Consider the following 26,203-nt stretch of genomic DNA (forward strand, 5'->3'; position numbering starts at 1 on the left):
AGCCAGTTCTTTATCCACGGAGTGGTCCATCCATCAAATTGATGTCTCTCCAATTTAAAGACAAGGATGTTGTGTGGGACAGTGTCAAACGCTTTACACAAGTCCAGGTAGATGACATCAACTGCTCTACCCCTGTCCATCAGTTCCGTAGCCTCATCATAGAAGGCCAACAAATTGGTCAGGCAGGATTTCCCCTTAGTGAAGCCATGCTGGCTGTCACCAAGCACCTTGTTGTTTTTCATGTGCTTTAGCATCCCTTCCACGAGAATCTGCTCCAAGATTTTGCCAGGCACAGAGGTGAAAGTGACTGGTTTGTAGTTCCCTGGGTCTTCCATTCTCCCCTTCTTGAAAATGGGGGTTGTATTTCCCTTTTTCCAGTCATAGGGAACTTGACCTGACTGCCATGATTTTTCAAGTATGATGGACATAGAATACATAATAAAATGCCACAGGAGAAAAAGTGTATTAAAGCCCTCATTTTAAAACAAAAACCTTAATGCTATCTGAAGCTTATGAAATAATGTTTGTAAATAATATGCATGTGCTGTTACATGAGCTCTTCCCCCAAAATGTAAGATAATATAAAAATCTCCACACCTTCTTCGGAAGAGGAGTCTTCAGAATAGACAATGATTCTGTTATGCAGTCTACAATTTCCTCAGCGGCTTCTGCATTGTTTAGACAGAATACCATTGCATCCCCAATATCGTTCTTCCGAGGCGTTAATCCACGCAGAATTTCCTCTAATTTGTCTCTTTGTCTGAAATATCAAAAATTTTAATACTTTCACTATAAAATTAACAATACTTTGGGGAATTTCCATTTAATAATGCTTCTGATTTTTCCATCTTTAGGACAAAAGCAATTTTAAAAATTTTTATATTCTGTTGTCTGAATATTCTTAGTGATTCATGAACATATGCATCCACATTACACATACAAAGTGCAAAAAATTCCCATTCAAGTCTTGACTACATACAGAAGTCAAGGAAAAATAACAAATACCTAACACAGCACATCAGTACCTCTAATAATAATCTCTAATAATCTTTGGGGGTTTAGTTTAAGCTTAAATGAAAACAAGACAAATCTAAAGCATGCAAGTAATTTCTGCTATAGAATAAAAAACATCAGATGCAGAAAGCTGTTAGGAAGCAATTATTTCAGGTTTTTCCTAACCTCCATATATAGACAACACTCTCAAAAGAGTATCTTTCTGAGCCCTTCAAAAAGAAGATATAAGAAATAAATTATGTACTAAAACCTCTAGAACTATGACTGGTATCGTAACTATGATGAAAAGAATAAAACACCAAAAAAAAAAAATCCACATGCTAAGATCACAGCTGGAACAGTAACAGCAAAATTAGGAAACTCAGGTATGAATTTCCACTACTATAGCCATCCCCACCACAATTCACAAAGAACTCAGATGATGTCTCTCTTCCTGCTTATTACCAACCGCTCCCAATTTTAATTTCTGGTGAACACCATCAATAAGTTTAAGCTTATAATAACCATTCAGCTCACGAGAGTATAGCAATGGTGAGCTGCTATATACCCCACCAATAAATATGAAAATGGCGGATAAAACCATCTTCCCAAGCACCTTCAAACAAAGGATTAATAAAAATTCACAGAATCATAGCATAGTTACGGTTCGAAAGCACCTTAAGATCATCTAGTTCCAACCCTCGTCACTGTTCAATGACAAATCTAAGCAAATCCAGAATGTATCTAGCAGCAAACATCATAAAAAAAGACTAACTGAAAAGCACTGAGGTTAAGAGAGTTTCTAAGTAACACTATGGCAAGCCACTATGGTAACATTTAAGGGATGACGTATTAAAACTACAAAATCACAACAGGAAAAACCCAAGCAGATTAGCATTGACCTATAAACTGCCCAAACCAGCCATATAAATTGATGGAATTCCATACTCTTCCTTAAGTGCACCCTTCTTGTTTGGTTCTTCCACAAACGCTTCCGTTTCTTGCTCTTCTGACATCCCATGCAAGTATGGATTCAATGGCGGTGGCCTCCAAAATGATCCGTTCTTGAACATACGGAAATCTTCTGTCCTCCACTTTGTTGGAGCATCTCCCTAAAATACAACAGAAGTATTTTAATTTTGGTTTTCTTTATTTGATTATGCTTAAAGTTATGAATGGTCACTAAAATTCTACTTGCCTGAAGAATTGAATAAAGCTTCCATCTGTAATATACATGGGCTGGAGTCTGGTTTTCAAATAAAAACCTAGACCAAAGAGCAAAGAAAAGATACAAAACATATCACACATTATTTAACTGAGGCAAATCCAAAGGAAGTAATAAAATAATAATAAAAAAAGAGAAAACCACCAAATTCTGTTCAGAATCCCATCCCAGCTGCTGAGTGAACTCAAGATAGCTAAAATCATGTACGCCTACTGCACAGCTGTGCAGAACAAGCACAACTGCTCATGCACATACACATGCAATCTGCAAAGCAGACTGCAGAATTCAACAAAGGCAAAGCATTTGTCAGGAGAACAAACAGGGTTAAAAAGAATGCCCATGGAAACGGACAGTAAAGCAGAAGAATCATCACTGGGAAAAGTCACTATGGGAGCAACTGCAACCTCAGCACAAGTGGTGCAGGAACTTGTATTTGCACAGGTTCCTCAGAATCAACTTAAGTTTTCCACCACTAAACTGCCTGAATTGTCAGAACACGGACAAGACTTGGAGGGTGGAAGGGGGCACAAGTAGCCCATTTTTAATGACCAGGATATTTTCTCAATTTGTATACAAAAACCATAATGAAGCACACTTTAACCTTACCGCGAGTAAACTGTTTTTAAAAGGTCATTTAGTTTTTCGCTGGAAAAGCTTTTCAGTAACTGCATTTCACAAGAACTTTGGAAAGTAATCCTTTTTTATTCCATTACCAACAATAGCTGGAAATTCTGACAATTTCATTATGTCGCCTAGTATTTCATCATATTTGCACTAACATCAAAAGAAGAATAACTCCCAGCTCTTGCTAAAGCTAGAAATTAGGCTCCAGGAAGTCTCGACTTTACACCAAGTTACTACGCCTGTTTTCGGGGAGACTGGTGTCTTTTTTAAAAAAAAAAAAAAAGGAATGCTACTACTTCCACTGATTACTTCAAATCCCTCACAAAAGTGGGCATTAAATGTAATTCTATTTATTATGTAGATACTTTATGTATGTACAGATGTCTATTATAGTGTATAGTGTTTTATTTCTCCATACACATCAGTAACAACTGGAATGAAGTGCGTTCTTCAAAAACACAACATTAGCATTTGTACAACTTGAAAATTTTCAATCTGCACATAAGGATAGACACAGTAAAACCAACTCTTATTAGCATTTCAGAAATGCAAAATATTAGCAACAATGAAAACAGTGCTATGTCAAACTGAAGCAATGTAATAAGCACCTGAACATGGGATTGTTGATTTCTCGGTTCATGATCATGGCTTCAAACATAGGCCCTTCCCGTACCACAAACTCTATCATTCGATGTATCAAAGCGAGCAAATTCCTACAACAACAACACAGTTAAAGAAAAATTGATTCAGACCTAACACTATATAGAACTACACTCCACCTAAGATACTACAACTGTGCAGGAGATTATTTTGCTGTATTGTTAAGAGAACTGTACAGAAGATTGGTAACATGTAACATATAGCCTTCCATTGTAGACACAGGCATTCTAAAATATAAACATGCCTCCAACTGGTTGAGTAAGAATTTAAGAGGAAACCTCTTTTCTGAATTTCCACAGCTTACCCTACAACCATCTGCTTAATAGTCCTTATGCATAAAAATGGGCAACTGAACACCAAAGTACAATTAACTACCCAAAACCTAAGCCTTCATCTAAACTGTCTAGAACTAAGACCAAAGTGTTAGCCAAAGTTCTACAGAGGAACAAGTGGCTGAATATTATGCTTAAAGACACATAGTTCTGAATATTCAAGAGAAACTGCATTTAGCTTTCAAATGTTCAAGTATGAAAAGCAAAATAACCTCCTTGATGCCAAACAAAGCAATGATCTTATTAAATTTAGATAATCTCTTTTTGGTTAAGACTCAACTATTGACATAGAACAAAACTGTCCATTATTTCATGTCATACCATCCAATGTCTCCTCCCTGACACACTCAAGTGAACCAAGTCACAATTAAAAAAAAAAATTAAATAAAAATCTGAATTCATTTCATTCAGCACTACATCCTGAAATAGGCAAGAAGTGGATGTGAAGTGCGCATTTTTCAAGCCACATCTGCAATGCAGAGTCACTTATAAATGCTAACAGGAGACAGTCATATAAGTTTCGTGAAGAACAGTGATCAGCAGTTTCCAACCTTTTGAGTTTTTTGGAAACAGGATCCTGAATTTTCATATACAGATTTCCTACTTATATCAAAAGCTCCACAGCATGTGTCCCTTGAATGTAATGCAAACAAATAAAAATATACAGATTTTTACAGTTTTAAACTTATTTTCTTAGTTTTAACAAATGGATATTGTTTCTTCACATTATCTCATTACTTCCTTTAGAGCTTTTTTAATTATTAAAATTCAAAAACTGTTACATTAAAAGCTGCAGAATTTTCTATTACTTCTTAGTAACGAGGTGATTATTGTCTACCATGAGTATTCAAAGTTACAGATATAATGCGCTAGATCAAAGAAAAAAAAAATCAACTTAAAAACATAGTAATAAAAACCAGCCCCTGCTATCTGCCAACTTAGCAGATGTGCTGTTTTATACCAGCTAGCATAAATCTACATTTACCTCAAATATTACACAAAAAGACCAAACTGCTATCAGTTCAATTTTCCTGTACTTCTTTTCTATAATCCCAGAAACACTGTAAAGAGGACATAGTCTCAATAATTCTGTAGCCATTTTATTTAAAGCAGCATTCTGAAAGTCTAAATAGCAAGGCTGTACTTGTTACATGAACTGTATTTGAAAACATCAGTAAGAAAACAATTACCAACTAGATTTCAAGCCTCTGAGCTATCACACCATTCATTTATTTTAAGGCAAGTTCAATGTGATCGCTTCTGGCTTCCTGCAGAACCATGGCATAGATTTTCATCTAATTTTTCTTTCATGGAGTACCATAAAGTTCCGTAAGAATCGCTTATGTTTGAACAAGAACATCTGCTTTGGAAAGACCTCATATGTATGAAAAAAAATACAGTACATCCCATATCTGAAAGAGGTTGTTACATGCATTTTGGTATATAAGACCTGACTACCTGAATTTCTCAAAAAGAAATTTGATAGTGTATACTCAAGTTTTTCTGTTTAGTAAGTACAAAGAAGCAAGAGATGTTAAAACCAGTATTAATTAATGTCATTATAATTAAATACGCTGTCCCACTGAAGCCAGTTGAAATTTCTGCATGATGCAATGCACTGCGTAATAGTCTTAGCAGCTGTCATTATCATCTTTGAAAGTCATCAGGAAAAAAAATTTTCAAATACAATTCACTTAACATAAGCTTTTCTTATACGAGCTTTCAAAATGCTACAGTAAATAAGATGGAAGGATTTTCCTCTGAAAGCTGCTTACTCTGTAAGCGCTGTAAAGTTTTACAAGTGCTTGTTCTACTATTTAGTATTTTTCTCCAATCAAGACTCCTCCTGGTTGTCCTAATTACTCATGTCTTTACCCAACAAAAATTGCACTGACTTAAAACTTAATCAAGAAATACTAGTGCGTTTGAGTATCGATTGACATGTATGTTAACGTAACTACCTTCACAAACCTCTTTCTCCCCCCAAACACACACGAAAAAAAAGAAAAAAGGGACTTTGTGACAATTAAAACAGTGTAGTAAAAAAAGATGATATTTTTAAGTACATTATTTTAAAGTGTCATTTAGCTTAAAGTTGGCCAACAAAAAAAGTTTTTCAGTTATAATAAAACCACATTTATTGGAGCCGATCGTACCAATGTCTGGTCAAAAACTGTATACTTTCCCAATCCATCCCATGATGTTTTCCTGGTCCCCCGCTGCCGCAGACAGTTCAGCTGGTGTTGCTCACCAAGGCCAATGTCAAAGAGAATTTGGTAATCTTTTGTGCTTATTTACTTTTAAAACAGTGTTGTGTTCCTATGTTTGGGAAAAGGTTTTAGCTTAACTGAGCAAGAGTATACCTATGCTAATGAGAAGGTAGGAGCACTGATGGGGACCAAACTGTAAAAATACCTTAGAAATACAGAACTAACTTTTTCAGCATCCATGATTATTAACTGCTGCACATAATTAAAAAAAAAAAAAAAGCAGACATTAAAAAATAAAAGATTAAAAAATATTAAAAAAAAAATGAGGAGAAAAAAGAAAGGGGGGAAAAATCCCATACCACCACACTGGAGAGAGCTGCCTCTTAGCTACGAAGTACTCAGAGACTGAAGTCAGGACTTAGCATCTCTAAGACAAGCTATTTCACCCTAGTGTTCACTCACAAAATTACCCTGCAACTATTTCTACTGCTCAAATTAAATGCAAGAAGGTAACTACTTAAACCTCTCTTCACAAGAAAAAAAAAAATTAGTTAAGATAATAAGACTGTAAAAAGCACACATTTCTCACACGTGTCATGAAGCAACCATTGCTCAGTCAAGCCATTACCTTTTCCTCAACATCACCATTTTTCTTTAAAATTCCGAAGGGGAAATTTTCTATATTTAGATCAGTAATAATAAAGAAAAACATGTACCTTTCTGTTGGGATAACCACTTTGACTATGGCTTGCGACAGAGTCTGTATATGAAGTCACATCAGATAATAAACATAGAATATGTGAGTATTGTTAACAAGTAACAAGCAAAAATATACATATGCAATGAAAATACTACACATCTATCACAAGTTTTGCAGGCAATCACTGCTGTGAAGTTATAACTAAGCAATTACACAAAATGCAAATGGTTGTCAGTGAACCATAAAGGTTCACTAATTGCAAAGTATCAGAACATTCCTGTCAGAATGTACATTGATGCACTGAATAGGTACTATGCTGATAAAATTAAGAAAGGAGTTCTTAAGTTTATGAAAAGACTTTAGTATTTGACTTGAATCACGTTGATATTACTTTATTCCCAAGTCTTACAAAAACAGCCCTAACATTTAAGTGTCATTCAAAGAACCAACAAATTCTTACAAATGTAAATCAAGTTGGTTTGTGATTACAAGATACTTACCCTTTTATCAGCTAATAGTCCAGAAAAAAAGTTTGAAAACTGACTCCGTAAGTAGCATAAAATACTTACTCAATGTCCAGATTAATTACCTTCTACATAAAATATATCAACTCCACTAAAATAGTGTAAAAATAATGCTACCCAAATTAAAATGTAGTATTTTCTCTAAATAAAACAATTTAGATCCTGCAATTTGGCAGCCAACAAAAGGGGGGGACGTAGGAGAAAAAAATCCAGGGAGCCTGGAGGGGGAAAATGATAGCCAAATTTAAAGCAGCACTAAAATTTATCAAGACCAAACATACTGTTCCCTAACAAAGACATAAAATAGATCTTCAGAAATTAAGTAGGTTCCCTTGGGCTACAGCAGGGAGCCATTGAGCTTGTACACTAAGTGCCGCCAAAGTCAGCCTGAACAATGCAAATCTATGAAGCCACTGAAATACTGTCACAAGTGTAGTATTTATCATTGAGATATGGCCCAGGGTACTGTAAGTTACCTTCTCAAAATCTTCCTTGTTTTTTGGAGGTGGTAACATTGGAGCATTAGGATTCTTCAATCTTTCCCTAGGCTGGGCATTAAAAGGCAGTCCTGATGGAGGAGGTGGGAGGGTATGCTCCATCATAGAAGGTGGGATGTATATTGGATGTGGTGGTATAGGTACAGCTTTGCCCCAACCTAACTTCATTTCAAACGACATAATCATCTTGCCTGAAAAAGTGAAAGTAAACAAAACAAAAACGCCATTATGCTACAAATTGGTTCTGCATTGCTCAAGATTTCTCCATGTTATAGCACAGCATTTAGGTTTGCCTGCCATGGTTTACTTTTTGCTTAACTGCCAATTAGTGTATCACATCTATCAGGCTACATCATGCAAATGAAAGCCTATTGCATGTAATGTTTAGTTAATCCTCCCCCAAAGCACATTTTCGGGAGACTACAGTACAAATTACTTGACTTGTTGGGGAAAAAAGAATTTTAAAAATCTGATATTCAGCACATGAGAATGAATAATTTTTTAATCATACTATTTCTGCACTTCAATTCACCAAAATGTTTTGCTCATAATAACGAACTTGAAATTATGCTATCAAAACCAAATATAAGAACTCCTACATAGTGTAAGCCTTCCTAATGGTCCTAGTAAAGGACCACTTTGACTAAACTGTGCAAGAGCAACCTTTTTATTTTTGTCTTGGATGCTGATTTTTCTTTTATTTCCAGGCTCTTCCTGAACTGTAAGGACACAGCTTTCATTTCCCATAGGCAAAATTACACATCCAGTGTAGTAGTTACCTCTTCAGTATTAGAAATTTAACCATTACTCTAAAGAACAGAACATATTTGTGACCTATTATTTATCATAGTCTGTGCCCTAGCTAAATTTATTCACAAAAAAATATATAGTTAGGAAACAACTACAACAGATTGCTTCTTAAAATAGCCTGTTTAGAGCAGAGATTATCAAACATTACCTCCCGCTCACATCTTCAAAACAGTTAGAAATGTTACATCTTTACCCACAACAAAAGCTACCCGTATACTCAGCCCTTGTGTATGCTGTAGTTTGACAACATTCAGCTGCCAACACAACAGTGAACTAAAAATCACAGCCAGTGCGATACCTATTCAAGTTACAGCATGCCTACCTACTATCCTGATAAAACACCTTGAAGGCATAGTTACTCCTCAGTATTCCTACAAAAATAATTGTAATTCCAAAATGAGAAATCTGTTTACCATTTAAATTCTTTAATGCTCTTTCAGCATCTCTCCTGTTCATAAAGGCAACAAAGCCACAATTTCTTTCTCTCGCTCTTTCTTCGTCAGTTCTTGGCCACATAATTTTAACACTTGCTAATGGTCCAAAGCGTCCAAACTCTTGACATAACATCTCTTCATTCATCTACATGAAAAAAAGGTAAAAATGATCATCTCGCTACTGTATTTCTAAGATTCTCATCCATATTATTGTCCAAATGTAGAGATTTTAATTCTCTGAATTTCCTGGAAAACAACACTTTACTGATGCCTCCCCAGTGTGATCTACTGCAAAAATAATAATTTTTAGAACTGCACTTTAAACTGAGAGCACTCAAATTTTTGAGATCTGATCCACCTTGCATGAAGATACCCATGGAAAAAAAAATTTAACTGAGTATTTTTCCATCTAGTAATCAACAGTCTAAACCTTAACTTTTGCATCCATGTGCAGAGCATTTGTTCAAATGAACACTGCCTCTACGGTCACCAACTGTACCAAGTATATGGGTTTAAACATATGCGAATGGTTTAAAGTAAAAAAAGGGGAAAACTGCCAATGGAAAAAAATTCATTTGGACCCGAACATGCCAACACTGCACTCCTTGACTCTGAACTTACCTGGGGATTAATATTTCCAAGATACAAATTTGTTGTGCTTGGATCTCCAACATCATGTGACCCTGGTGCATAATCATCCAGTACTACAATGATGGAGGAAAAAAAAAAAGTCATAATTTTTGCTACGCCTTTAAGTGGCAACATTAGACTGAATGAGAAAAGAATCTCTATTACCACCAGATGATCTGTTTCTTCTTGAAGGCGCATCCACTGAATAAAGAGAAGAAAAACGCATGTATCATTTAGTCTACAAATCATGTAGTTCAAACAAACATAAAAAATAGTATCTACTTACTTGAACGACGCTGGCCATCTGAATCTGACTGGGGTGGTTCAAAACGACTCAATCTACCTTTTGTTTTATGTCTTTCATCACGTTCCTCTTGTATTCTACAAACATTTAATGTAAATAACAATACTGTTTTGAGGGGTTTGTTCTATAATTTTAAAATTTACTTTACAATTATGAGAATTTTTAATATTAAACAATAGGTTTCTTGAAGATTCAAATTGTCACTATTTTTTAAGTTCTGCTTAATCAACTGGAATATATCATCAGAATTATTCCAGCTGCATGCTTCCTCATTCATACTGTCAGGGTGTTTTAATCTCAAACAAAATTTACTTGGTTTGAGAAGCAGTTTACAAGACCAGAAACAAGAACTGTACTCTGAAAGTGACCCGAATTCAACATCCAACTGCCAGAGATCCACTGACCATTCAGATGACATTTTAAAATGCACACAACTCCTTAGCATCTATTTCACCTTCTACCTTTCCTAAGCCTGTAGGCCACCTTGTAGGGTGACGGACAGTCCCACATGACTACCTGCACAACATACAGGATCTCATCTTATTTTATGCCTCTGAGGATAGTACTCACAAAATAACTACTTGGCCATTTATGGATTCATGACACAGTACCTGTTGTTTACTAACGCATACAAGTTATTTTGGTTTCCATCTCTAACATCAGGGAAAATATATGACACATTACACTCCATAGATGTGCTGCTCTATCTGTTGTATTATACATTCAAAAGTGAAAGAATCTTTGAGTATTATTCAACTTGCTTTTGAACTTAGGCCAGCTGAAGTATATCTTTAAATTTTAATTCCACATCTATTTTCTGCATTAACACAAAAGCTCAAGATCATACTGCAGCTCCTCTGGGTAGTTTGAGAGACACTGACAAAAGGTCTTACTCTTCCCTAGTCTGATACACATTTCAATTTCCCCATCAAGGGAAAAATGAACATTCAAAACCTGGACATCCTTATCTATTTCAGTACCTATCTGTCTTTCTGTATCATCACTTAACTTCAACAAGGAATGAGAATGTGTTAACTCACATCCTCATTTACAAGCTCACACTTGCTAATCTGTAACAGAGTTGCATCCCAAGGTGGGCTTGTAAGAAACAAACTGACAGCAGGTGTCAGAGAAACAAACACAGGTCTTCAATTTTTATCCTGGTAGATGGCTGGTTGATTCAATCAACATAGCTTCTCTTAACACCTGATCCAAAAATCATCTTCAGTAGCACTGGAAACACAGTCACTTACTGGGATTCTGAAATACTTACATATTTACAAGTAATTTTTTTAGTTAATTGCTCCACATATTCTTCTGCTTTGGAAGGGAGTACCAAAGGGTTTCAAATCAAAACATCTCCGACATGCAGAGAAATCCATTAATTCCAATAGATAAATATTTAAGCTAACGTAAGAGACTTTTTTGGTTTGTTTTTTGATCACTTTATAGACTCTGGTCAATGCTAGATTTCAAAACAGAAGTCCTTTTCAGCATCAGTGGTAAACACTTCCTATCACCAATCTGCATAAGGGCAGAACTATCATAGAACATCATGAGCTAATTGGATGGCAACTGATTATCCAAATCACCAACACTCATATACTAAGTTCGAACTCTAATTATCATTGCCATTGTTAATTAAATTATGCCACTCCACAAGCATCTAGGGAAAGAAGCTTACTTTGAGAAACAACTTAGCAAAAATGATCCTAAATATTGACTGTGAAAAGAAGGTAAAAACTCTGCATATTCCTTATTTACAATAAAAAGTTAAACTTACTGCTTTAACTCTTCTTTGAAAAGTTCCAAATTACTCTTTTTCTTTTCCTTCTCTCCTTTCTTCAAAGGCTAAAATTAAAGATATATCAGCCAACACTTCAGCAGATAAGATGAACAAAAATAAAAACTGCATGTACATAACAAATATAATTTCCATGCATATTTTACCCACAGCTTTCAAATCAAGAAAACTACAGGAGAGGGAAAAAAAAAAAAAAAAAAACACCACAAAAACAAGACTTGAAAACATTAAGACTGAGCACTATCAAACACAAAGCTAGAAAATATAAAATTAAACATAGCTTAAGCGAAACCTGACCACCTGTCATTGCTACAATGCAGCACATGTGATCACTCTCTCTTCAACATACAAATTTAAAACATCCATCATTTATTTTGTCAGTTTGTTCCACTTAGGAACTTCGAAGCTGACTACACCCCTAGCAAACCATCATGCTCTAATTATGTGGGTGCATATATATGTAAATTAATTTACATACATATATTCAACTATTTTATTCACAGACTAACATTCTACATGAAAACAATTTCTTCTCTTGCTGCCTTTCAGATATAAATACAGGTCTGAAGAAACAGTTATTCTAAATAGTACAAGATGATCAGGAAAAAAAAAAAAAAAACAAAACCAACATTCTGGAATGACAAATATGGATATTGTAATTTTTTTTTACTGTAATGTGTACCTTAACTAACTTGTGAACTTTCATCTTCAACAACATTGCTTTCATATAACCAAATTTAAATGAAAACGTTTCCAATAGGCAGACATACAAAATATTTATTGTGTTACACACTACAGCTTTGGAAAAACTGGACTTCCTACTCACCCCAGGCATAGTTGTTTGTTTGTTTTTGTTTTTGGGGATGGTCTGCCAAATAAATAAAATCATTTTTACCTCATTATCTTCAATCACCATTGGACAGGGCAAGTGAGTAAACTGATTGCATTACTTGATAAGTATTTACGACAAATTTGAAAAGCAGTAATATTCTCACAGTACAAATGCTTGCATATGACATAACAGAGCTCAGCATAATAAAAAAATGCTACAATTCATTTCTGTAACTGTAGAGTTTTACATACAATAAAAATCATAACTGCCATCCAGTATTACCACAGCAGTCAAAATCTGAGTTTTGTTTAAAGTTGGAGCAATGGCATTACTCAATATTATCACATAACATCTCATTTCCCACCCTTACAGGCAGTATCATGTGTGTTTCACTGAAGCTTAAAAATTGTAGTGAGCTCTATTAAAATACTTCTGAAAGACATTCAAGACATTAATTACACATTACACATACAGTAGTAATAGTAATCATAGGTAACTACCACTCAACAACTAAGTTTGTTCATATTTCCATTGCTTTTTATGCTAAAATCTCAGTTGAAAAAAAAAAAAAAGTATCATGCCATGCTTTTGACAGAAGTCAAACTGAATAAAAACAAGGTGCTCAGCTTCAAAAATGTGCAAGTTCTACAACCCATGTCGTACAACTCGAAGAGCAAAGGGACTTCTCAAACACCACCTTAAATAAAATTTCAAAAACCTCACCAAGTAAAACTTAATCATTGCAAAGGTCCTTTTTTTAAAAAAAGTTATAAAAAGCTAAAAAGAGATGGCAGCAAGAAGAATTGCTTCTAAAACTTCACAAATTCTTGGGATTGGAGATACTGTTACTTTGCAAGTCACTACATCTGTATTCATGGAAGTCTATCTTAGCAGGAACATAGTAAACACAGGTGAAAAATCAAAGTGCAGCACTAGGAATATCATGGATACAGGGCTACTGGACTTCTGCATTTCATCATCTTGCTATTTGCTATAGGATTAAGCAAATCAAAAGGTTCACCTTCTTTCAATATATGATAAATGCAGATCAAACTACTCTGTGCGATCTCACAGACTTTTTTTAAAACACTTCTAAATATTTCCTAAGTATGGGTTTAATATTTAAGTAAGAAACTTACAGGCTTTTTGGTTTCTATCATTAAGAGAGACGGGGGCTTCTCATTAGATGGCTGGTTTGGTTGATTTTTTTGATCGGAAAATCGTGATGAAGGTTTATAGATTTTACCCCGTTTTTCATCTGTTTCATGCTCCTCTGCAATTAAAGGCAAATTAAAACCAAATTGTATTAATTAATGTTACACAATACTGTTCATTAGAAAGAATACTATTGTTCTTTAGTCTTGTTCATTCATTATTTCATTTTAAAAAGTGAAAATACAAACTTCCCTAATTTAGCATCTTTTAATATAAAGAAGAAAGATTAGGTTTTTAAAACAAAACATTTCTTCCTCTGAAGTTTTAAACACGTCATACGACTACCTACCTAGTGAGTCAAAGCATAAATCAGGTTTTAGCTACTTTAGATCAAGTTTCCTTTCCTACTGCTAATTTAACATTGATTTTAAAACACAGTTCAAAACAAATCTTCATCTTTACTCAAAGCCAAATCATTCCCCGCCCCCCCCTCAAAAAAAAATTAGTTATACCTTTAGATGCATTAACGATTCCTCCTCTTACAAATGTTTTCACTTTATTACCATCACCTCCTTCAAAGGCAGCGAGGAATTCTTCATAAATTTCTGCAGCAGCCTTCTCATCCTCCTACATAGCAAATGTTAATCTATTTACTATCATCACAGAACAACCTTCACTAGACAGCTATTCTTAAATTAGCTATGCGACATTCCTTTTTTTCTAGAGTTCATGCTACAAACCGTATCACATAAGTTTCAATTTTAGACAGAATTCAAATGTGAGAGGCATGTGGGGAAAACACAGCACATAATACATAAAGCAAATAAGGCCTGTATGCTCAAATGTGACTGTTCATTTACAAGAGTTTACATGGCAATTTAACATTCAAAGGACAGCAAACAGAAAATATCAAAGACCAGCACTATGAGACTGAAGCTTTGTGGACCTAAGCATCAGAGAACAGCACATGTTCCATCTTGGCCACTACAATCAACCCATGTGACTGACGGAAATTAACAACAATCACCTTTATGTATTTCACAGATAAGTTAATTCAGTGATTTAAGAAAGCCAAGTGTAACACTAAATGTAGTACTACCATGTTTCTCTAGGCTCATATTTCAAACAACCCAAGAGGAGATATCCCACTGAAACATAGTAACAGTAATGTGTCTAAAGTTCAAAGCCCAAAATTTTCAGAACTTCCACCTTACCAACTATAGGCTACAGATTTCCTAATATTGGGACACTCCCAAGTATCCTAAAATTCAGCATCAAATTTCAATCGTTTTATTAATTCCAAATAAAGTAATTACACAAAAATAGGTTTCACAGAATAACAAGGATGTGTATGGAAACAGTTTCAGAGATAACAGGTACTCTTTCTAATTACTCAAATCCAGTGATATGGAGCAACAAGGAACAGAAAATACCCTAAGGTGATGCCTGTCTTCATTTTGAGCAATACAACAACCAATGAACTGTTGCAATTCAGTAGTTCAGGTAGTCAGAACTTTGATTCTCCCACAGAAGGAAAGAGAAGCAAACCTCTCTCTCTGTATATATACATTAACACCACAGATGCCAAGAACAAATTTAACATGTAAAATATAATTCACTTTTGTTCTTAGAAGGCTACAATTATCAAAATTAAGAAATCTGATGGTAAAGCTGAATGCAACCTAAAAGCAACCTTATTTCAGCTCTGCATACAAAATAAAATTTCCACCGTACACAATTACCTTCTTTTTTAATTCTTCTTGCTCCTTCTTGCTCAGAGTCCGTTTGGCAGTACTCATTTTGCCAATACTGAATGCTTTAAGTTTGCTTTCCATCAGAGGCTGCAAAAGAAATAAGAAAACAAGCATTTAGCTTTTCACAAAACAAATGAAATAATGTTACTCTTCATGTGGCCTAGACCAAAAACTTTCCACCTGAAGTGACTTAACCCAAACAAAACAAAGTTTCCTGTAGCTCTCTCTGAACTTGCCATTATCTAATACAACCAAAACAACCTAAACCTAGGGTTTTTAAAAACAAATCATCCTCCATTTAATGAGAAAGATTGTAATACAGTCTTCAAACACAGCTGAAGTATGATGGGTACCTGCTGTAAGAGCCTGGAGACCTAATCACTGCACAACACAGAGTTTCTATACCTTTGGAAACACATACTTTGCACTACAGTTCCTTTCTGATCATCGTAATTTCCAAGAAAAGAAAGAAAAAGAAAAGTTCCAAAAGCTTTTCTGACTATTTTGGCCAGAAGAATGTTTGCACAAGGCTGAACAGGTATAACTGAAGAACCAAAGGGATGCTAAATTTCAGCTGTACTTCAAGGTTAAATGTGACATTTTGGCTTGAAGAAGAAAATGCATTCTTGAGGTTTTAAGCTGCTAAAGAAAAGACCTCATATTTAGCTCTTAGATTCTTTCTAGTTTAGATAACTTAATCTCCATTCCTTCCTTCCTTCTTGACACCTTGATGAAGGAAGGACTCCATGTAACAGTCATTTCTGGAGAGTATGAAATTAGAATTCTTAGGATTATATTTAGGTAGTTAACACGGTAAAGCATTGACAGAGTACAGACAACAGGATGAAGGCCATGTTCCAAAGACGGAGGCAATGGGAGGGAAACAAGAGAAAAGAAACTTCTCTGGGAACTCCTAACTTAATACAGTAATTCATAAAGAATCAGCACAAGAACATGAAAAAAAGCCCCAGAACAAAACATAAGCAATTAACCTTTATTTTCAGAAATTTTGTAACACTCTTACACTGCCCAGTGATGCTTAAAACCACCATTTCTGCAACAACAGCTCTTTAAAAAACAATCAGCTGAATCTAATAAAACATCAAGACAAATAAGGTGCATGACTTACCTATCATATTATTTAAAAATTGCCAATGCCAACAGCACAGGAGAGCTTCCTTTAGGAATAACCTTCTATGTAAAAAGTTTTATTTCCAGTATCGGCTTCCTATTCAGAAATTTTTTTACATACCAAAAGCACTGTGAAAAAGACCTGTTTGAAATACCTTCTGTTCATAATCCTTTTTTCGTATCACAAACACCTGCTAGATCTGTACCAAGCATATGACCAAAATATCTCGAATTTCTTTGAAAAATGTTCCCTACTTCATCATTAAAAGGAAAACTATCAGTTACAAATTAATTCAGGGTTGTCTGGAGAGTTACCTGGTTTATGACAATGTTTGTTAACATGAGCTGCTGTGACAGGTTTATCATGAGCTTCTAATGCGTCTGTGTTTTTGAAGTTAAGATCAGTTTTCCTGTTCCCTGAATGACAGCTTGTATTTCAGTATAACTATATACAACCTTGTGAAAACATAGGCATATTGCTATGGCATGGCAATGGAGACTAAAGGCTTATCCTGTCATCAAGAAATTATCTCTCACAGTGATTTTACAGTATACCTAAGATCAGCCATGAGTGTATGTTCTAGTGACATAAGGGAAGAAGCTGTAAGATAATGAGAGTTCTGGCACTAAAATCTCCTAAGTTTAGACAAGGTCTCAGGAAAAAAAAACCCACAAACAAAACACACAACACCTTCAAAGTGTCTGGAGCAATATGAAGTTAATAGGATTAAACTAATTTATGTCTGCTAGTTACATTCCAGTAGGCAATTAGATTACTATTAACCACATGCAGTTTCACAGAATTCCAAACAATACCACTATACAAAATATGAAAGCCTTCCTCCTTCAAAAAATGGAAAATAATACAGTGAAAATGGTAAAGCAAAAGATGGAAACAAAGAGAAAACTTCTGGCTGAGTAATCAAATCCCTGTAGGAAAGCAAAATCCCATTAAACGTAACACTGCATTGACTTTAAGAAGGCACAAACTACTGAAGTCCCAGTTCCATCAACAACGCAAAAGAGATTTAAGAGCAATTTTCCAAATTGTAGCAAGTAAAACAAAATCAATAAAAAGACCTTTCTTTATGAAAAGTTTCTGCTATCACAACTTCAATAATGTTATCTTACAAGCAATTTAACAGCTGGTAATTGTCTTTTTCATATAGAAAATCAAATTGAAATCTTGAGGAAAATTCAAACCACAGAATGAATTGTATGGTATTAGCGCTCTGTTCGGCACTTGCTGCCTGTTTTCATTTTAGCTCAGAAATAGGCAGACCTTCAAACAACACACCAACCACATGACCACATAAGGTCCCTGCAGGGTGGGGGGAGACTAGGTAATAATTCCTAACTTTCGCTTGAAGTATATGCTATTAGAAAAAAAAAAGAAATTATGAAGTTAGGGCCACGTTATTTCATTTTTGAGAAGCCAACCATATACGAGAAGACACTTTAATATACAATGACCCTTACAATTAATCCCCTAGTATTTTGAACTATTCCTCTGTATAAGAGAGAAACATGTACAGCGTCCTCACAGCTTCTTCCTATTCAAGTATCTGGTATGAATATGTAATATCATGGAGCAGAGATTTCTATGCTAGTGGTTGGTTGAAAGCTTCAAGGAATACTTTTAAAAATCTAAATCAATGGTTGACTTACAAACACCTACAGATTAGATACCCAATGCACCAGAGTCTGCCTACAGCAAGTGGTTTTCTGTGGAAAACAGGCCTTATTTTGAATTTGAGGGTTTGGTAAATTATTTTTTTTGTTTAGAGTTTGTGCTGGGGTTTTTTGGGTTGTTAAGTTTTTGTCTTTATCATTATGTTGGACTTACATGTGAATCAGCAGATCCAGTGGTGTGTACTGCATCTGGCGCCCTGACCTGAAGAGAGAATGAAGAAGAGTAAGACACGGAAAAAGAAGCACACAAACAACTTCTGTTTTATTAATTCAGTTCTTTGAATGTGATTTTCATTTCAACTTCAACGTCCACATACACAAGAACAAAGATACATGTATTTTAATGACATAACTGAACAGGGTCACAGCATGAACAACATCAGATAATGCAAGTAAGGGATTTGAGGTAGACTGTTCCTGCTACAATTGAAAACATGTAAATTTCCACAGCTGGATTTTATAAACATGCCACCAACACTACTACAAGCTCAAAAGAAACAACAAATGTTTGTTACACTGAATCTGCAAGTTATCATTAAAAGCTGTTCAAGTTTACATGAAGTGCTTGATTATATTTGCCTTACTACAAAATAATTTCCAAAACTGTTCTTAGTATGCTGTGCACAGATGGAAACTGGCCACCTCAAGAGCACTAATTTAAGTCCAATTTGTACATAGGTACTAATTAACATTATTAAACTGTAACTGAACATTAACATGTAAACCAGTGTACATACAAAATTTGCATTTTTTTTAATCTGTTTTTTAAATGAGTTAAAGTGATGGATAGCATTCCAACAAACAGGACTGAACATATTGTTTAATTCTGTAATACCCATAATCCAGAAAACCGCACTGACATAACATCAATTATTAGAACATAACTCTGATGCACAAGTCATACCTACACTGAAATCAAAGTAAAAATAAAACTGTTCTATTAGCTGAAATCTGTTAATTAGTTACAGAACCTTAACACTACTCCTTATTTCCAGCAACTTATAGTTTCCATCAGAAACAGTAATACAAGAGCGCTCATCTCCAGTCTTCCAAAAGAGACAAGCACCAAACGCTACTCTAGACAGTAATTTACTAGACTTCATTTTCATTTTGCATCATGCTTTTTCATCAACTAAGAGGCACTTATCTTTGCACAAGCTTATTCCTATCTTTTACATTCACATCAAGTTAGAAAAAAATGGCAGACAGCACTTCAAGAACCAAAACTATGACCACAAAGGTAAAGAGACACACAAAGATACAACCCTTAATAGGGAGAAGTAAAAAGCTCCTGGGAATTTGTTTGGGGTTTCGTTTTGGGTTTTTTTGTTTTTTTTTTTTTGAGAAAGGGGCAATGGGGAAGCGCACCAGAAAAACCTAACTACATCTTACTGTCAGACCTGCCAAATCCACCTACCTGCAACACTACACATTAATCACAAGGCACATATCTGCACAAAAGTTAGTAAATTTAGTTCACATATACCAGTAGTAGTTCATTAAAATGTACATGAGAGCAAATATCAAAAGCATCTTTTGCTAACAGCACTTCCTGCAAACTTCTCTGTATTTGGAGCAGAATTTTTTTGTGATTCACAACTGCCTATAGCACTCTAATCAGTAACGTGTTATACACAGGTCTATGCACTGCAAAAATGTAGCTTAAGGAAACCTGTCGTCCCCCCGAGAGCTTATCATTGTATAGCACAACATCACAGACAAAAAAAGACACTGTGCTAAAGAATTGCAGAGCTTGAAAATAGCATTCTTCCCACTGCCAGCTGCCACCCTGTGGCAACCAACACATCAGTTACAATTCCATCCTTAAAAAAAAAAGCATTTTCAGACCTGTAGTTAAAAAGATAAATCTCAAAGGTGGAATGATACAGTGCCATCTGCCTTAGTGTACTGGCAGATTCGAGACCTAGCACTGCTTGGGGGAAGAAGGTTGTTTGGCAACAGCAGAATGAAATTGCCATTTCTCAGTTCTCCACATCTGTTTCATCTACAGAAGTTTTGCAAAGCAACACCTTTGAACAGGGACTGGTGCTGAAACTGCTTACAGGAAGAACAACAAACAAGGCACCACACGGTAACAAACTGTACCAACGCTTGGTACAATGACACAACACAATATTCTGAAGTAAGAGCATAAAAAAAGTAACAGACACCAAATCTGTTTCTCCAGCAACAGAGCAGATGATACTACTTGGAAAGGCTTTCAATGCATGGCAGCACACAGAAATTCTGCAGGCTAACTGCAAGAAAGCAGACCAGTGATCAAAACAGTCTGGAAGCCACTGAGCTAGAAGTACAGCAGTGCTCCACAACGCACCAACAGGGACCATGGCACTGTGGAACAAGGCACTCCAACATCAGCCAAGCAACAGAAATTCTACTAAGGTGTGCTCTGAAAACTTCAAAAAGGAGTTCTAGCTTTTAGACCAACTTTATCTCACAAAACTAACAGCTCTGCAGAGCCACATTATTTTCCTTCTTATATAGGTCTTCTTTTCCCACCTATAAATTTAGTTCATACCTTTGGTACTGCTTCTGACCATCCAAGCAGCTGTACCCATGAAGAACAAGATGAAATAATTCTTGACAAAATTATGCATTGCTATCTGCCAGTTTCTAATAAGCAGCTAGTAAAAAAAAAACCCTAGTTCACACAGCACTGCACTTTGCACCCCCTGACAAAGGGGTAATTTTGTTTCCTTAGAAGTTACACCACCTGAGTTGACTCAGCAAACTGGCGTCCTTCTAACATTCACAGATGGGAGCCATTTCAGGTGTTGGCCACTTGTTTTGAAACCCAGACCAGCACTATTTATTCCTCCCCAGACCAGCACTATTTATTCCTCTTGTCATCATGTCAAGTAGCTCAACTAAACTGTTAAAAGAAACATGCCCAAGGCTCTGTCCTGCACCTGATGACGTCTAAGATGTGAGGACAGCTGCTTCATGCTTCAAACATTAACAGAAAAAATGCAATGAGTCCATCTTTCTGTCATTGCCAGCATAAACAATCTACAAACATTCTCTTATTCACAGTTCACTGGCTCTACTACTCTGCATGAAACCTTTGCTGCCGCCCCAAATCAGACTATTTTCCAGCTGGATCACTTTCACTACACAGGTCTCTCAAAGAATTGTGCCAGCATACTTAAGTAGCACTGTAAGCTGCCGAAATCGCATTCCAGTAAAATACGGCCCCCCTGTCAAACCACAGCTCTGGAGGTCAGGTCACTCAAAGCTCCATTACTGAGTATAGCCAAGTTCACTCAACCCTCAAAAGAAAGGTTTTCATGACCCCCCCCCCCCAAAAAAATAAATCTTCAAAGCACCATACAAACGAGATTTGTGATTAATTTCTATTAGTAAGCCAAAGCAAAGAGCCCTCTCTCAGATTCTGGTGTTTAAATTTTTTTCCAGTGTCATGGCAGCTTCCAAAGAAAACAGAGAAGAGGTGACTGCTCTCCCAAATCTTCCTTCCTGCCAGCAGTGGAAGCGCCCACAAATCCAGCTCTTCCTAGTTTCTCCAAATTTAATGATCTCTCAGTAAAACTGGCATGATCATGTTATTTCACAAATATTTAAACTAAGCTGTATTCAGTAAGCAAACCTGGTTTGTTTCAGGTTTTTTTCTTTGGGGTTTTGTTTGTTTGTTTGTGGATTTTTATTTTGTTTTTACTAACACTGATGTCATTTTAGTAAAACAGTAAAGAGCAACAAAAGCACAAAAGCTGCCAACAAAACCCAGGAGACAATCCATGGCCTTCCAAATGCTGAATGTTATTTTTACAACTGTAATGGCTACAACTTAAATATAAAAGCCCTGCCCTTGCAAAAACTAATAGTTTCAGGGTAGTGTTTATGAGAAACTAGTGTGAGACACTCTTGCCCTGTTTCAACACCTTCCATTGATTCCGCCCTCCTATTGAGCACACTGAAGTAGATTACTTTTCCCAACCTAACTGATCACCTAGAAAAGAGAGAGTTGGCAAGTCCAGCTAAACCAACTTCAAATTCATACCAAACTCCTCCAGTCATTCCAAATCAGCTAAAGAGGACAATCTCTGGGTGGGGAAATGCAGCTTAGGTGAGGATTGGCTTGTGTCTGCACTGATACCAAGGAAAAGGAAACGGAATCACCACTTAAATTAAGATGTTAAAATGCAGCAAAGGCAGGGAGGTTTCCAGCCCCACTTGTCTTTTTCATTCTTCCTTTCTCTATCAAACTGTCTAGAAAACAAAAGCTTGCAAACACCTGAAAATTATTTTATATCTAATCCATTTACTCTTTACATTTACTGAAACAGCTGAACAACAATATGGAGAAAGTTAAAGATAAGTTTCACCATCCTGCAGAATGCTGCATCTAAGTGGAATTCACCACACACAGAGATTTTACATTGCTGCTCTACATACACTTCAATTTGCCAGAAAAAGCTGTCCATTCATAAGCCAAGTGATCACTGTTCTTCAGTATTTAATTAACACATAACTTACTCAAAAGCCCAAGAAATGCTTTTATGATTAAAGAATATTGTTAAAACATATTTTTGGAATGAAAAATGGAAACCTACAGTTTGGTACTAGTGGATAATCTCTTCTGCCTCATGGTACCCAATGTGTACAGTATTACATGTAAAAGCGGTGGACATGCAATATAACTATATTGGACATGCAATAAAATCACTGTTCTCAGAAGACAAATAAGAAATTGGAAGAGTCATTCAGCAGCTAATATTTCACTGTATCAAGACAATAATTGAACATAATCAGTATCCACCATCTCAGAATCATATCGTACACTCATCTCCTGTGCAGTCTTGGGCAATCTCCATTTTCACTTCCTTAATTTTGTCCTTGTTTCCTACTTAGATTTCTGGAAAATTAAAGCATTTATCTTGCTACACCAATCTCACAGTGACAAAGGAACAGATGATGCTTTTGCAACACATTTCACATTGGAAATTCTCAAACTTATTTAGAAGCTGACAATATCCTAAAAAGCAGCTACCACCATGGCAACACAGGCAATGGGTGCTCCTGGACCTGCACCATCTCCAGTGAAGGTTTTCAAATAGTAAATCAAACAGCTAATGCCCCAAGAGCTAAGCATGTCTGATTTTATTTCATTTCTCAACATTTTCATGGATCCAGATATATACAGTCACTATTTTCTCTGGCACACAAAATAGTACCGACAATAAAAAAACAAGCAGAATCTATAATGGTAAGCATGGGGAAAAGACTACTGGAAACACAGCACATATGTCTAGAGTAACAGGAGACTGATGGGCAATGGGACATGGCAGGATACAGGACTTCCTCAACTGGCCTCAACAGATTAACATACATTAACTGATTCACATTCTTTAGTAGCCCCACTGACTTGAATGCCATAGACGACTTGGTATGAAGAGTTAAGTGTCTGCACATACCTTTGAGCATGAGAACTGAGATCTAGGACAGAAAGCAATTCTTATAAATTAATTACTGTATATTAAAAAAGAATTATCGGTACAGAAATAGTAAACAACAACACAGAAAAGTCTACGATGTAAAGAAAGGGATCACATCTGGGTTGGTTTTCTGTGCCATGTTATTGGTTACAGGAATCAATAATTAAATCATAATTCTATGTCTAAGCATATATGAAATCCCAAAATGTCTTATTCCCTGGAAGCCATTCTCTATAACTTAAGACCTACTTCACTACTAAAGTTTTCTGTCCAGCTCTTCCTTACAGTTCCAAGCCAAAGGCAAGATCCAAAAATATGTTTCCTACCAATATTTGAAGTAGATCAAAAAAGGGAAACAAAAATAAACCTCTCCTACTCTAATAACACCAACTGAGTAAACATGCAAAGGCTCTTGAGAACTACATTTCAGCTAGTTTCCTAGCAGCTAAAAAAAGAAAAAATAAATCCTGGTTTATAGCTGAATATGAAAATGGGTAAAAAATATTAATCTGTATATCACTGGAAATTCCTGAGCCAAAACGTGGCTTCTCCCTTGGCCGATTTACACACTCACGCCAAAAAAAAAACCACACTACAAAAAAAAAACAACCGAAACCTGTAAGGTTTATATGGTTCTGGCCTAAATCTGCAACAGAGCTCAGTGAAAAGGAGTGCTCAATCGCTAATCGTCAAACAATCTGCTGCCACTGCGTCCCCCAAAACTCCTCTCACCCTCTGCTCTCCTAGCAAAAGGGGTGTTGAGGGGCACAGGCTGCTCCAGGCCGCTGTCAGCCAGGCACTGGCTTCAGCCCGCAGCCCTATACAAGTCTGCCGCAACTCCTGCACCACCTGGACTTCGGGTCCGCGAATCCAACCAACAATAATTACAGGAAGTACGAGCCGGTACAGGGAAAAGAGCGGGGAATGCCATGGTAGCTTTGCGAAATACGCCAGTGCATCGCAAATCAAAAGATGACCCTCGATCCAAAATTTGCGTTTTCCTTTACACTCGGAAGTTGGAAACTAACGCCCCCCGGGCTGCAGCCAGCGGGGTATAAGGACACCAGGTACGAAGGGGATGAAGCCTGTACCGGGTCACGGCTCGGGCATTAGCGAACCGTCCGCACCCGACGCCGGGCGCGCCGGTTGGAGTAGGACGGCTCACGCCTGCCGTTACAGCGCGCCCCGCGCACCAGCCCCGCCCCCGCGGCCCTCCGCCGGGGCATGGGGACGCCAGCAGGCCGCTGCAGCCGCCCCAGCAGGCAGACGTGCCCAGGGCGGTCTCGGGAAGCGGGGACACCCGGTGAGAGGCCCGGGCCCGCCACGCCACCCCCTTCCCGGGGCCCGCAGTCACCCCGGGCAAAGAGCAGGGACAGAGCAGGCCGCGCCACGCGCACCTGGCAGCCCTGCCACTCCCGGGCCCCACCGCCGCGCCAGCAGGCGGCACCTGTACCCCCGTTGCAGGAACAGGCCCGCGGGCCGCCCCAGAGAACGGCCTCACCTTCCCGCTGGCTTTCTGGGAGCTGCTGGGCGCCTTGTCCGCCATCTTGCCTCTCCCCTCGCTCAGCCCTGGCGGTGAGGAAGCGATCGCCGATCCCACCGAGCCCGCTAGCGGAGGGCGGGAAGCCGACGGCCGAGACACCGATGGAGCGGCCTCCGCCCGCCGGGGCGGGGCCTTCTCCTCTGCGGCTGGCCGCTGGTGCTGCGGTTTCCCTGCATGTCCTTGTGTCCTCCCGGCGGCAGAGGAGAGCGTCGGTGAAGTCGCCGGTCTGCGCGAATCTGCAGAGCGGCCGCCGGCGTAATGGTCGTAGGCAGTCATAGACCGCCGGCTTGGAGCCTAGCGCTGCGCTCTGAGGAGGCACCCGTTACCGGCTCTTCTGTGTGAAGGAGCCAGGGTCCCGCGAGAGAAACCCTCACGCGTGGGTCGTAATGCAGACAGAGCACTGCCCGTATGCGCTGCACCCCGCGGTTCATTGTTGGGTTTGATAGCACAACAGCAACTTCATTACCATTGCTTAACTAGAGATCATAACCAGGGGTCTTGCATTCCTGTGCTTTTATGGGTTTCAGCATTTGTGGAAGATGCTGGGGTTGAGATAATACTGAAGGAAAAGACAGTAGATACACAGAAATGAGTGAAACCTTTATATCATAGAATCGTTGAATGGTTTGGGTTGGAAGGGACCTTAAAGCTCATCCAGTCCCAACCCTCCTGCCATGGGCAGGGACACCTTCCACTAGACCAGGTTGCTCCAAGCCCTGTCCAACCTGGCCTTGAACACTGCCAGGGATGGGGCAGCCACAGCTTTCTCTGGGCGACCTGTTCAACAAAACCCACCAATTCCTGACACCTACTGCCCTGTGAGCAACAGGAGGGAGCAGGGCCTGTACTAACAACCACATTTGTCGGTGCAGGATGAA

General features: G+C 37.5%; 1 protein-coding gene across 6 annotated transcripts in view; it reads right to left on the reverse strand.

Annotated features, from left to right (window-relative positions):
• The window catches only part of U2SURP (U2 snRNP associated SURP domain containing), a 44,747-nt gene extending 19,369 nt beyond the window's left edge, over window positions 1–25,378 (reverse strand). For 2 of the 6 annotated variants that reach the window (XM_065674914.1, XM_065674910.1), the window contains exons 1-17: window positions 25,284–25,378; window positions 18,466–18,513; window positions 15,477–15,575; window positions 14,247–14,361; window positions 13,719–13,852; window positions 12,574–12,615; window positions 11,727–11,794; window positions 9,926–10,020; window positions 9,805–9,840; window positions 9,631–9,713; window positions 8,989–9,154; window positions 7,745–7,956; window positions 6,761–6,804; window positions 3,451–3,555; window positions 2,192–2,258; window positions 1,942–2,105; window positions 598–760 (exon numbers count right to left, since the gene is read on the reverse strand). In XM_065674914.1, the coding sequence (XP_065530986.1) occupies window positions 598–760; window positions 1,942–2,105; window positions 2,192–2,258; window positions 3,451–3,555; window positions 6,761–6,804; window positions 7,745–7,956; window positions 8,989–9,154; window positions 9,631–9,713; window positions 9,805–9,840; window positions 9,926–10,020; window positions 11,727–11,794; window positions 12,574–12,615; window positions 13,719–13,852; window positions 14,247–14,361; window positions 15,477–15,575; window positions 18,466–18,513; window positions 25,284–25,328 (1,686 nt within the window). In that variant the 5' untranslated portion in view covers window positions 25,329–25,378. Of the gene's footprint in view, window positions 1–597; window positions 761–1,941; window positions 2,106–2,191; window positions 2,259–3,450; window positions 3,556–6,760; window positions 6,805–7,744; window positions 7,957–8,988; window positions 9,155–9,630; window positions 9,714–9,804; window positions 9,841–9,925; window positions 10,021–11,726; window positions 11,795–12,573; window positions 12,616–13,718; window positions 13,853–14,246; window positions 14,362–15,476; window positions 15,576–18,465; window positions 18,514–25,283 lie in introns of those variants that run through there. The other 4 variants (XM_065674911.1, XM_065674913.1, XM_065674912.1 and 1 more) reach the window with 4 other exon arrangements.
• Window positions 25,379–26,203: the final 825 nt, after the last annotated feature.

Source organism: Lathamus discolor, chromosome 3 (assembly GCF_037157495.1).
Source record: "Lathamus discolor isolate bLatDis1 chromosome 3, bLatDis1.hap1, whole genome shotgun sequence".
Classification (NCBI taxonomy): Eukaryota; Metazoa; Chordata; class Aves; order Psittaciformes; family Psittacidae; genus Lathamus; species Lathamus discolor.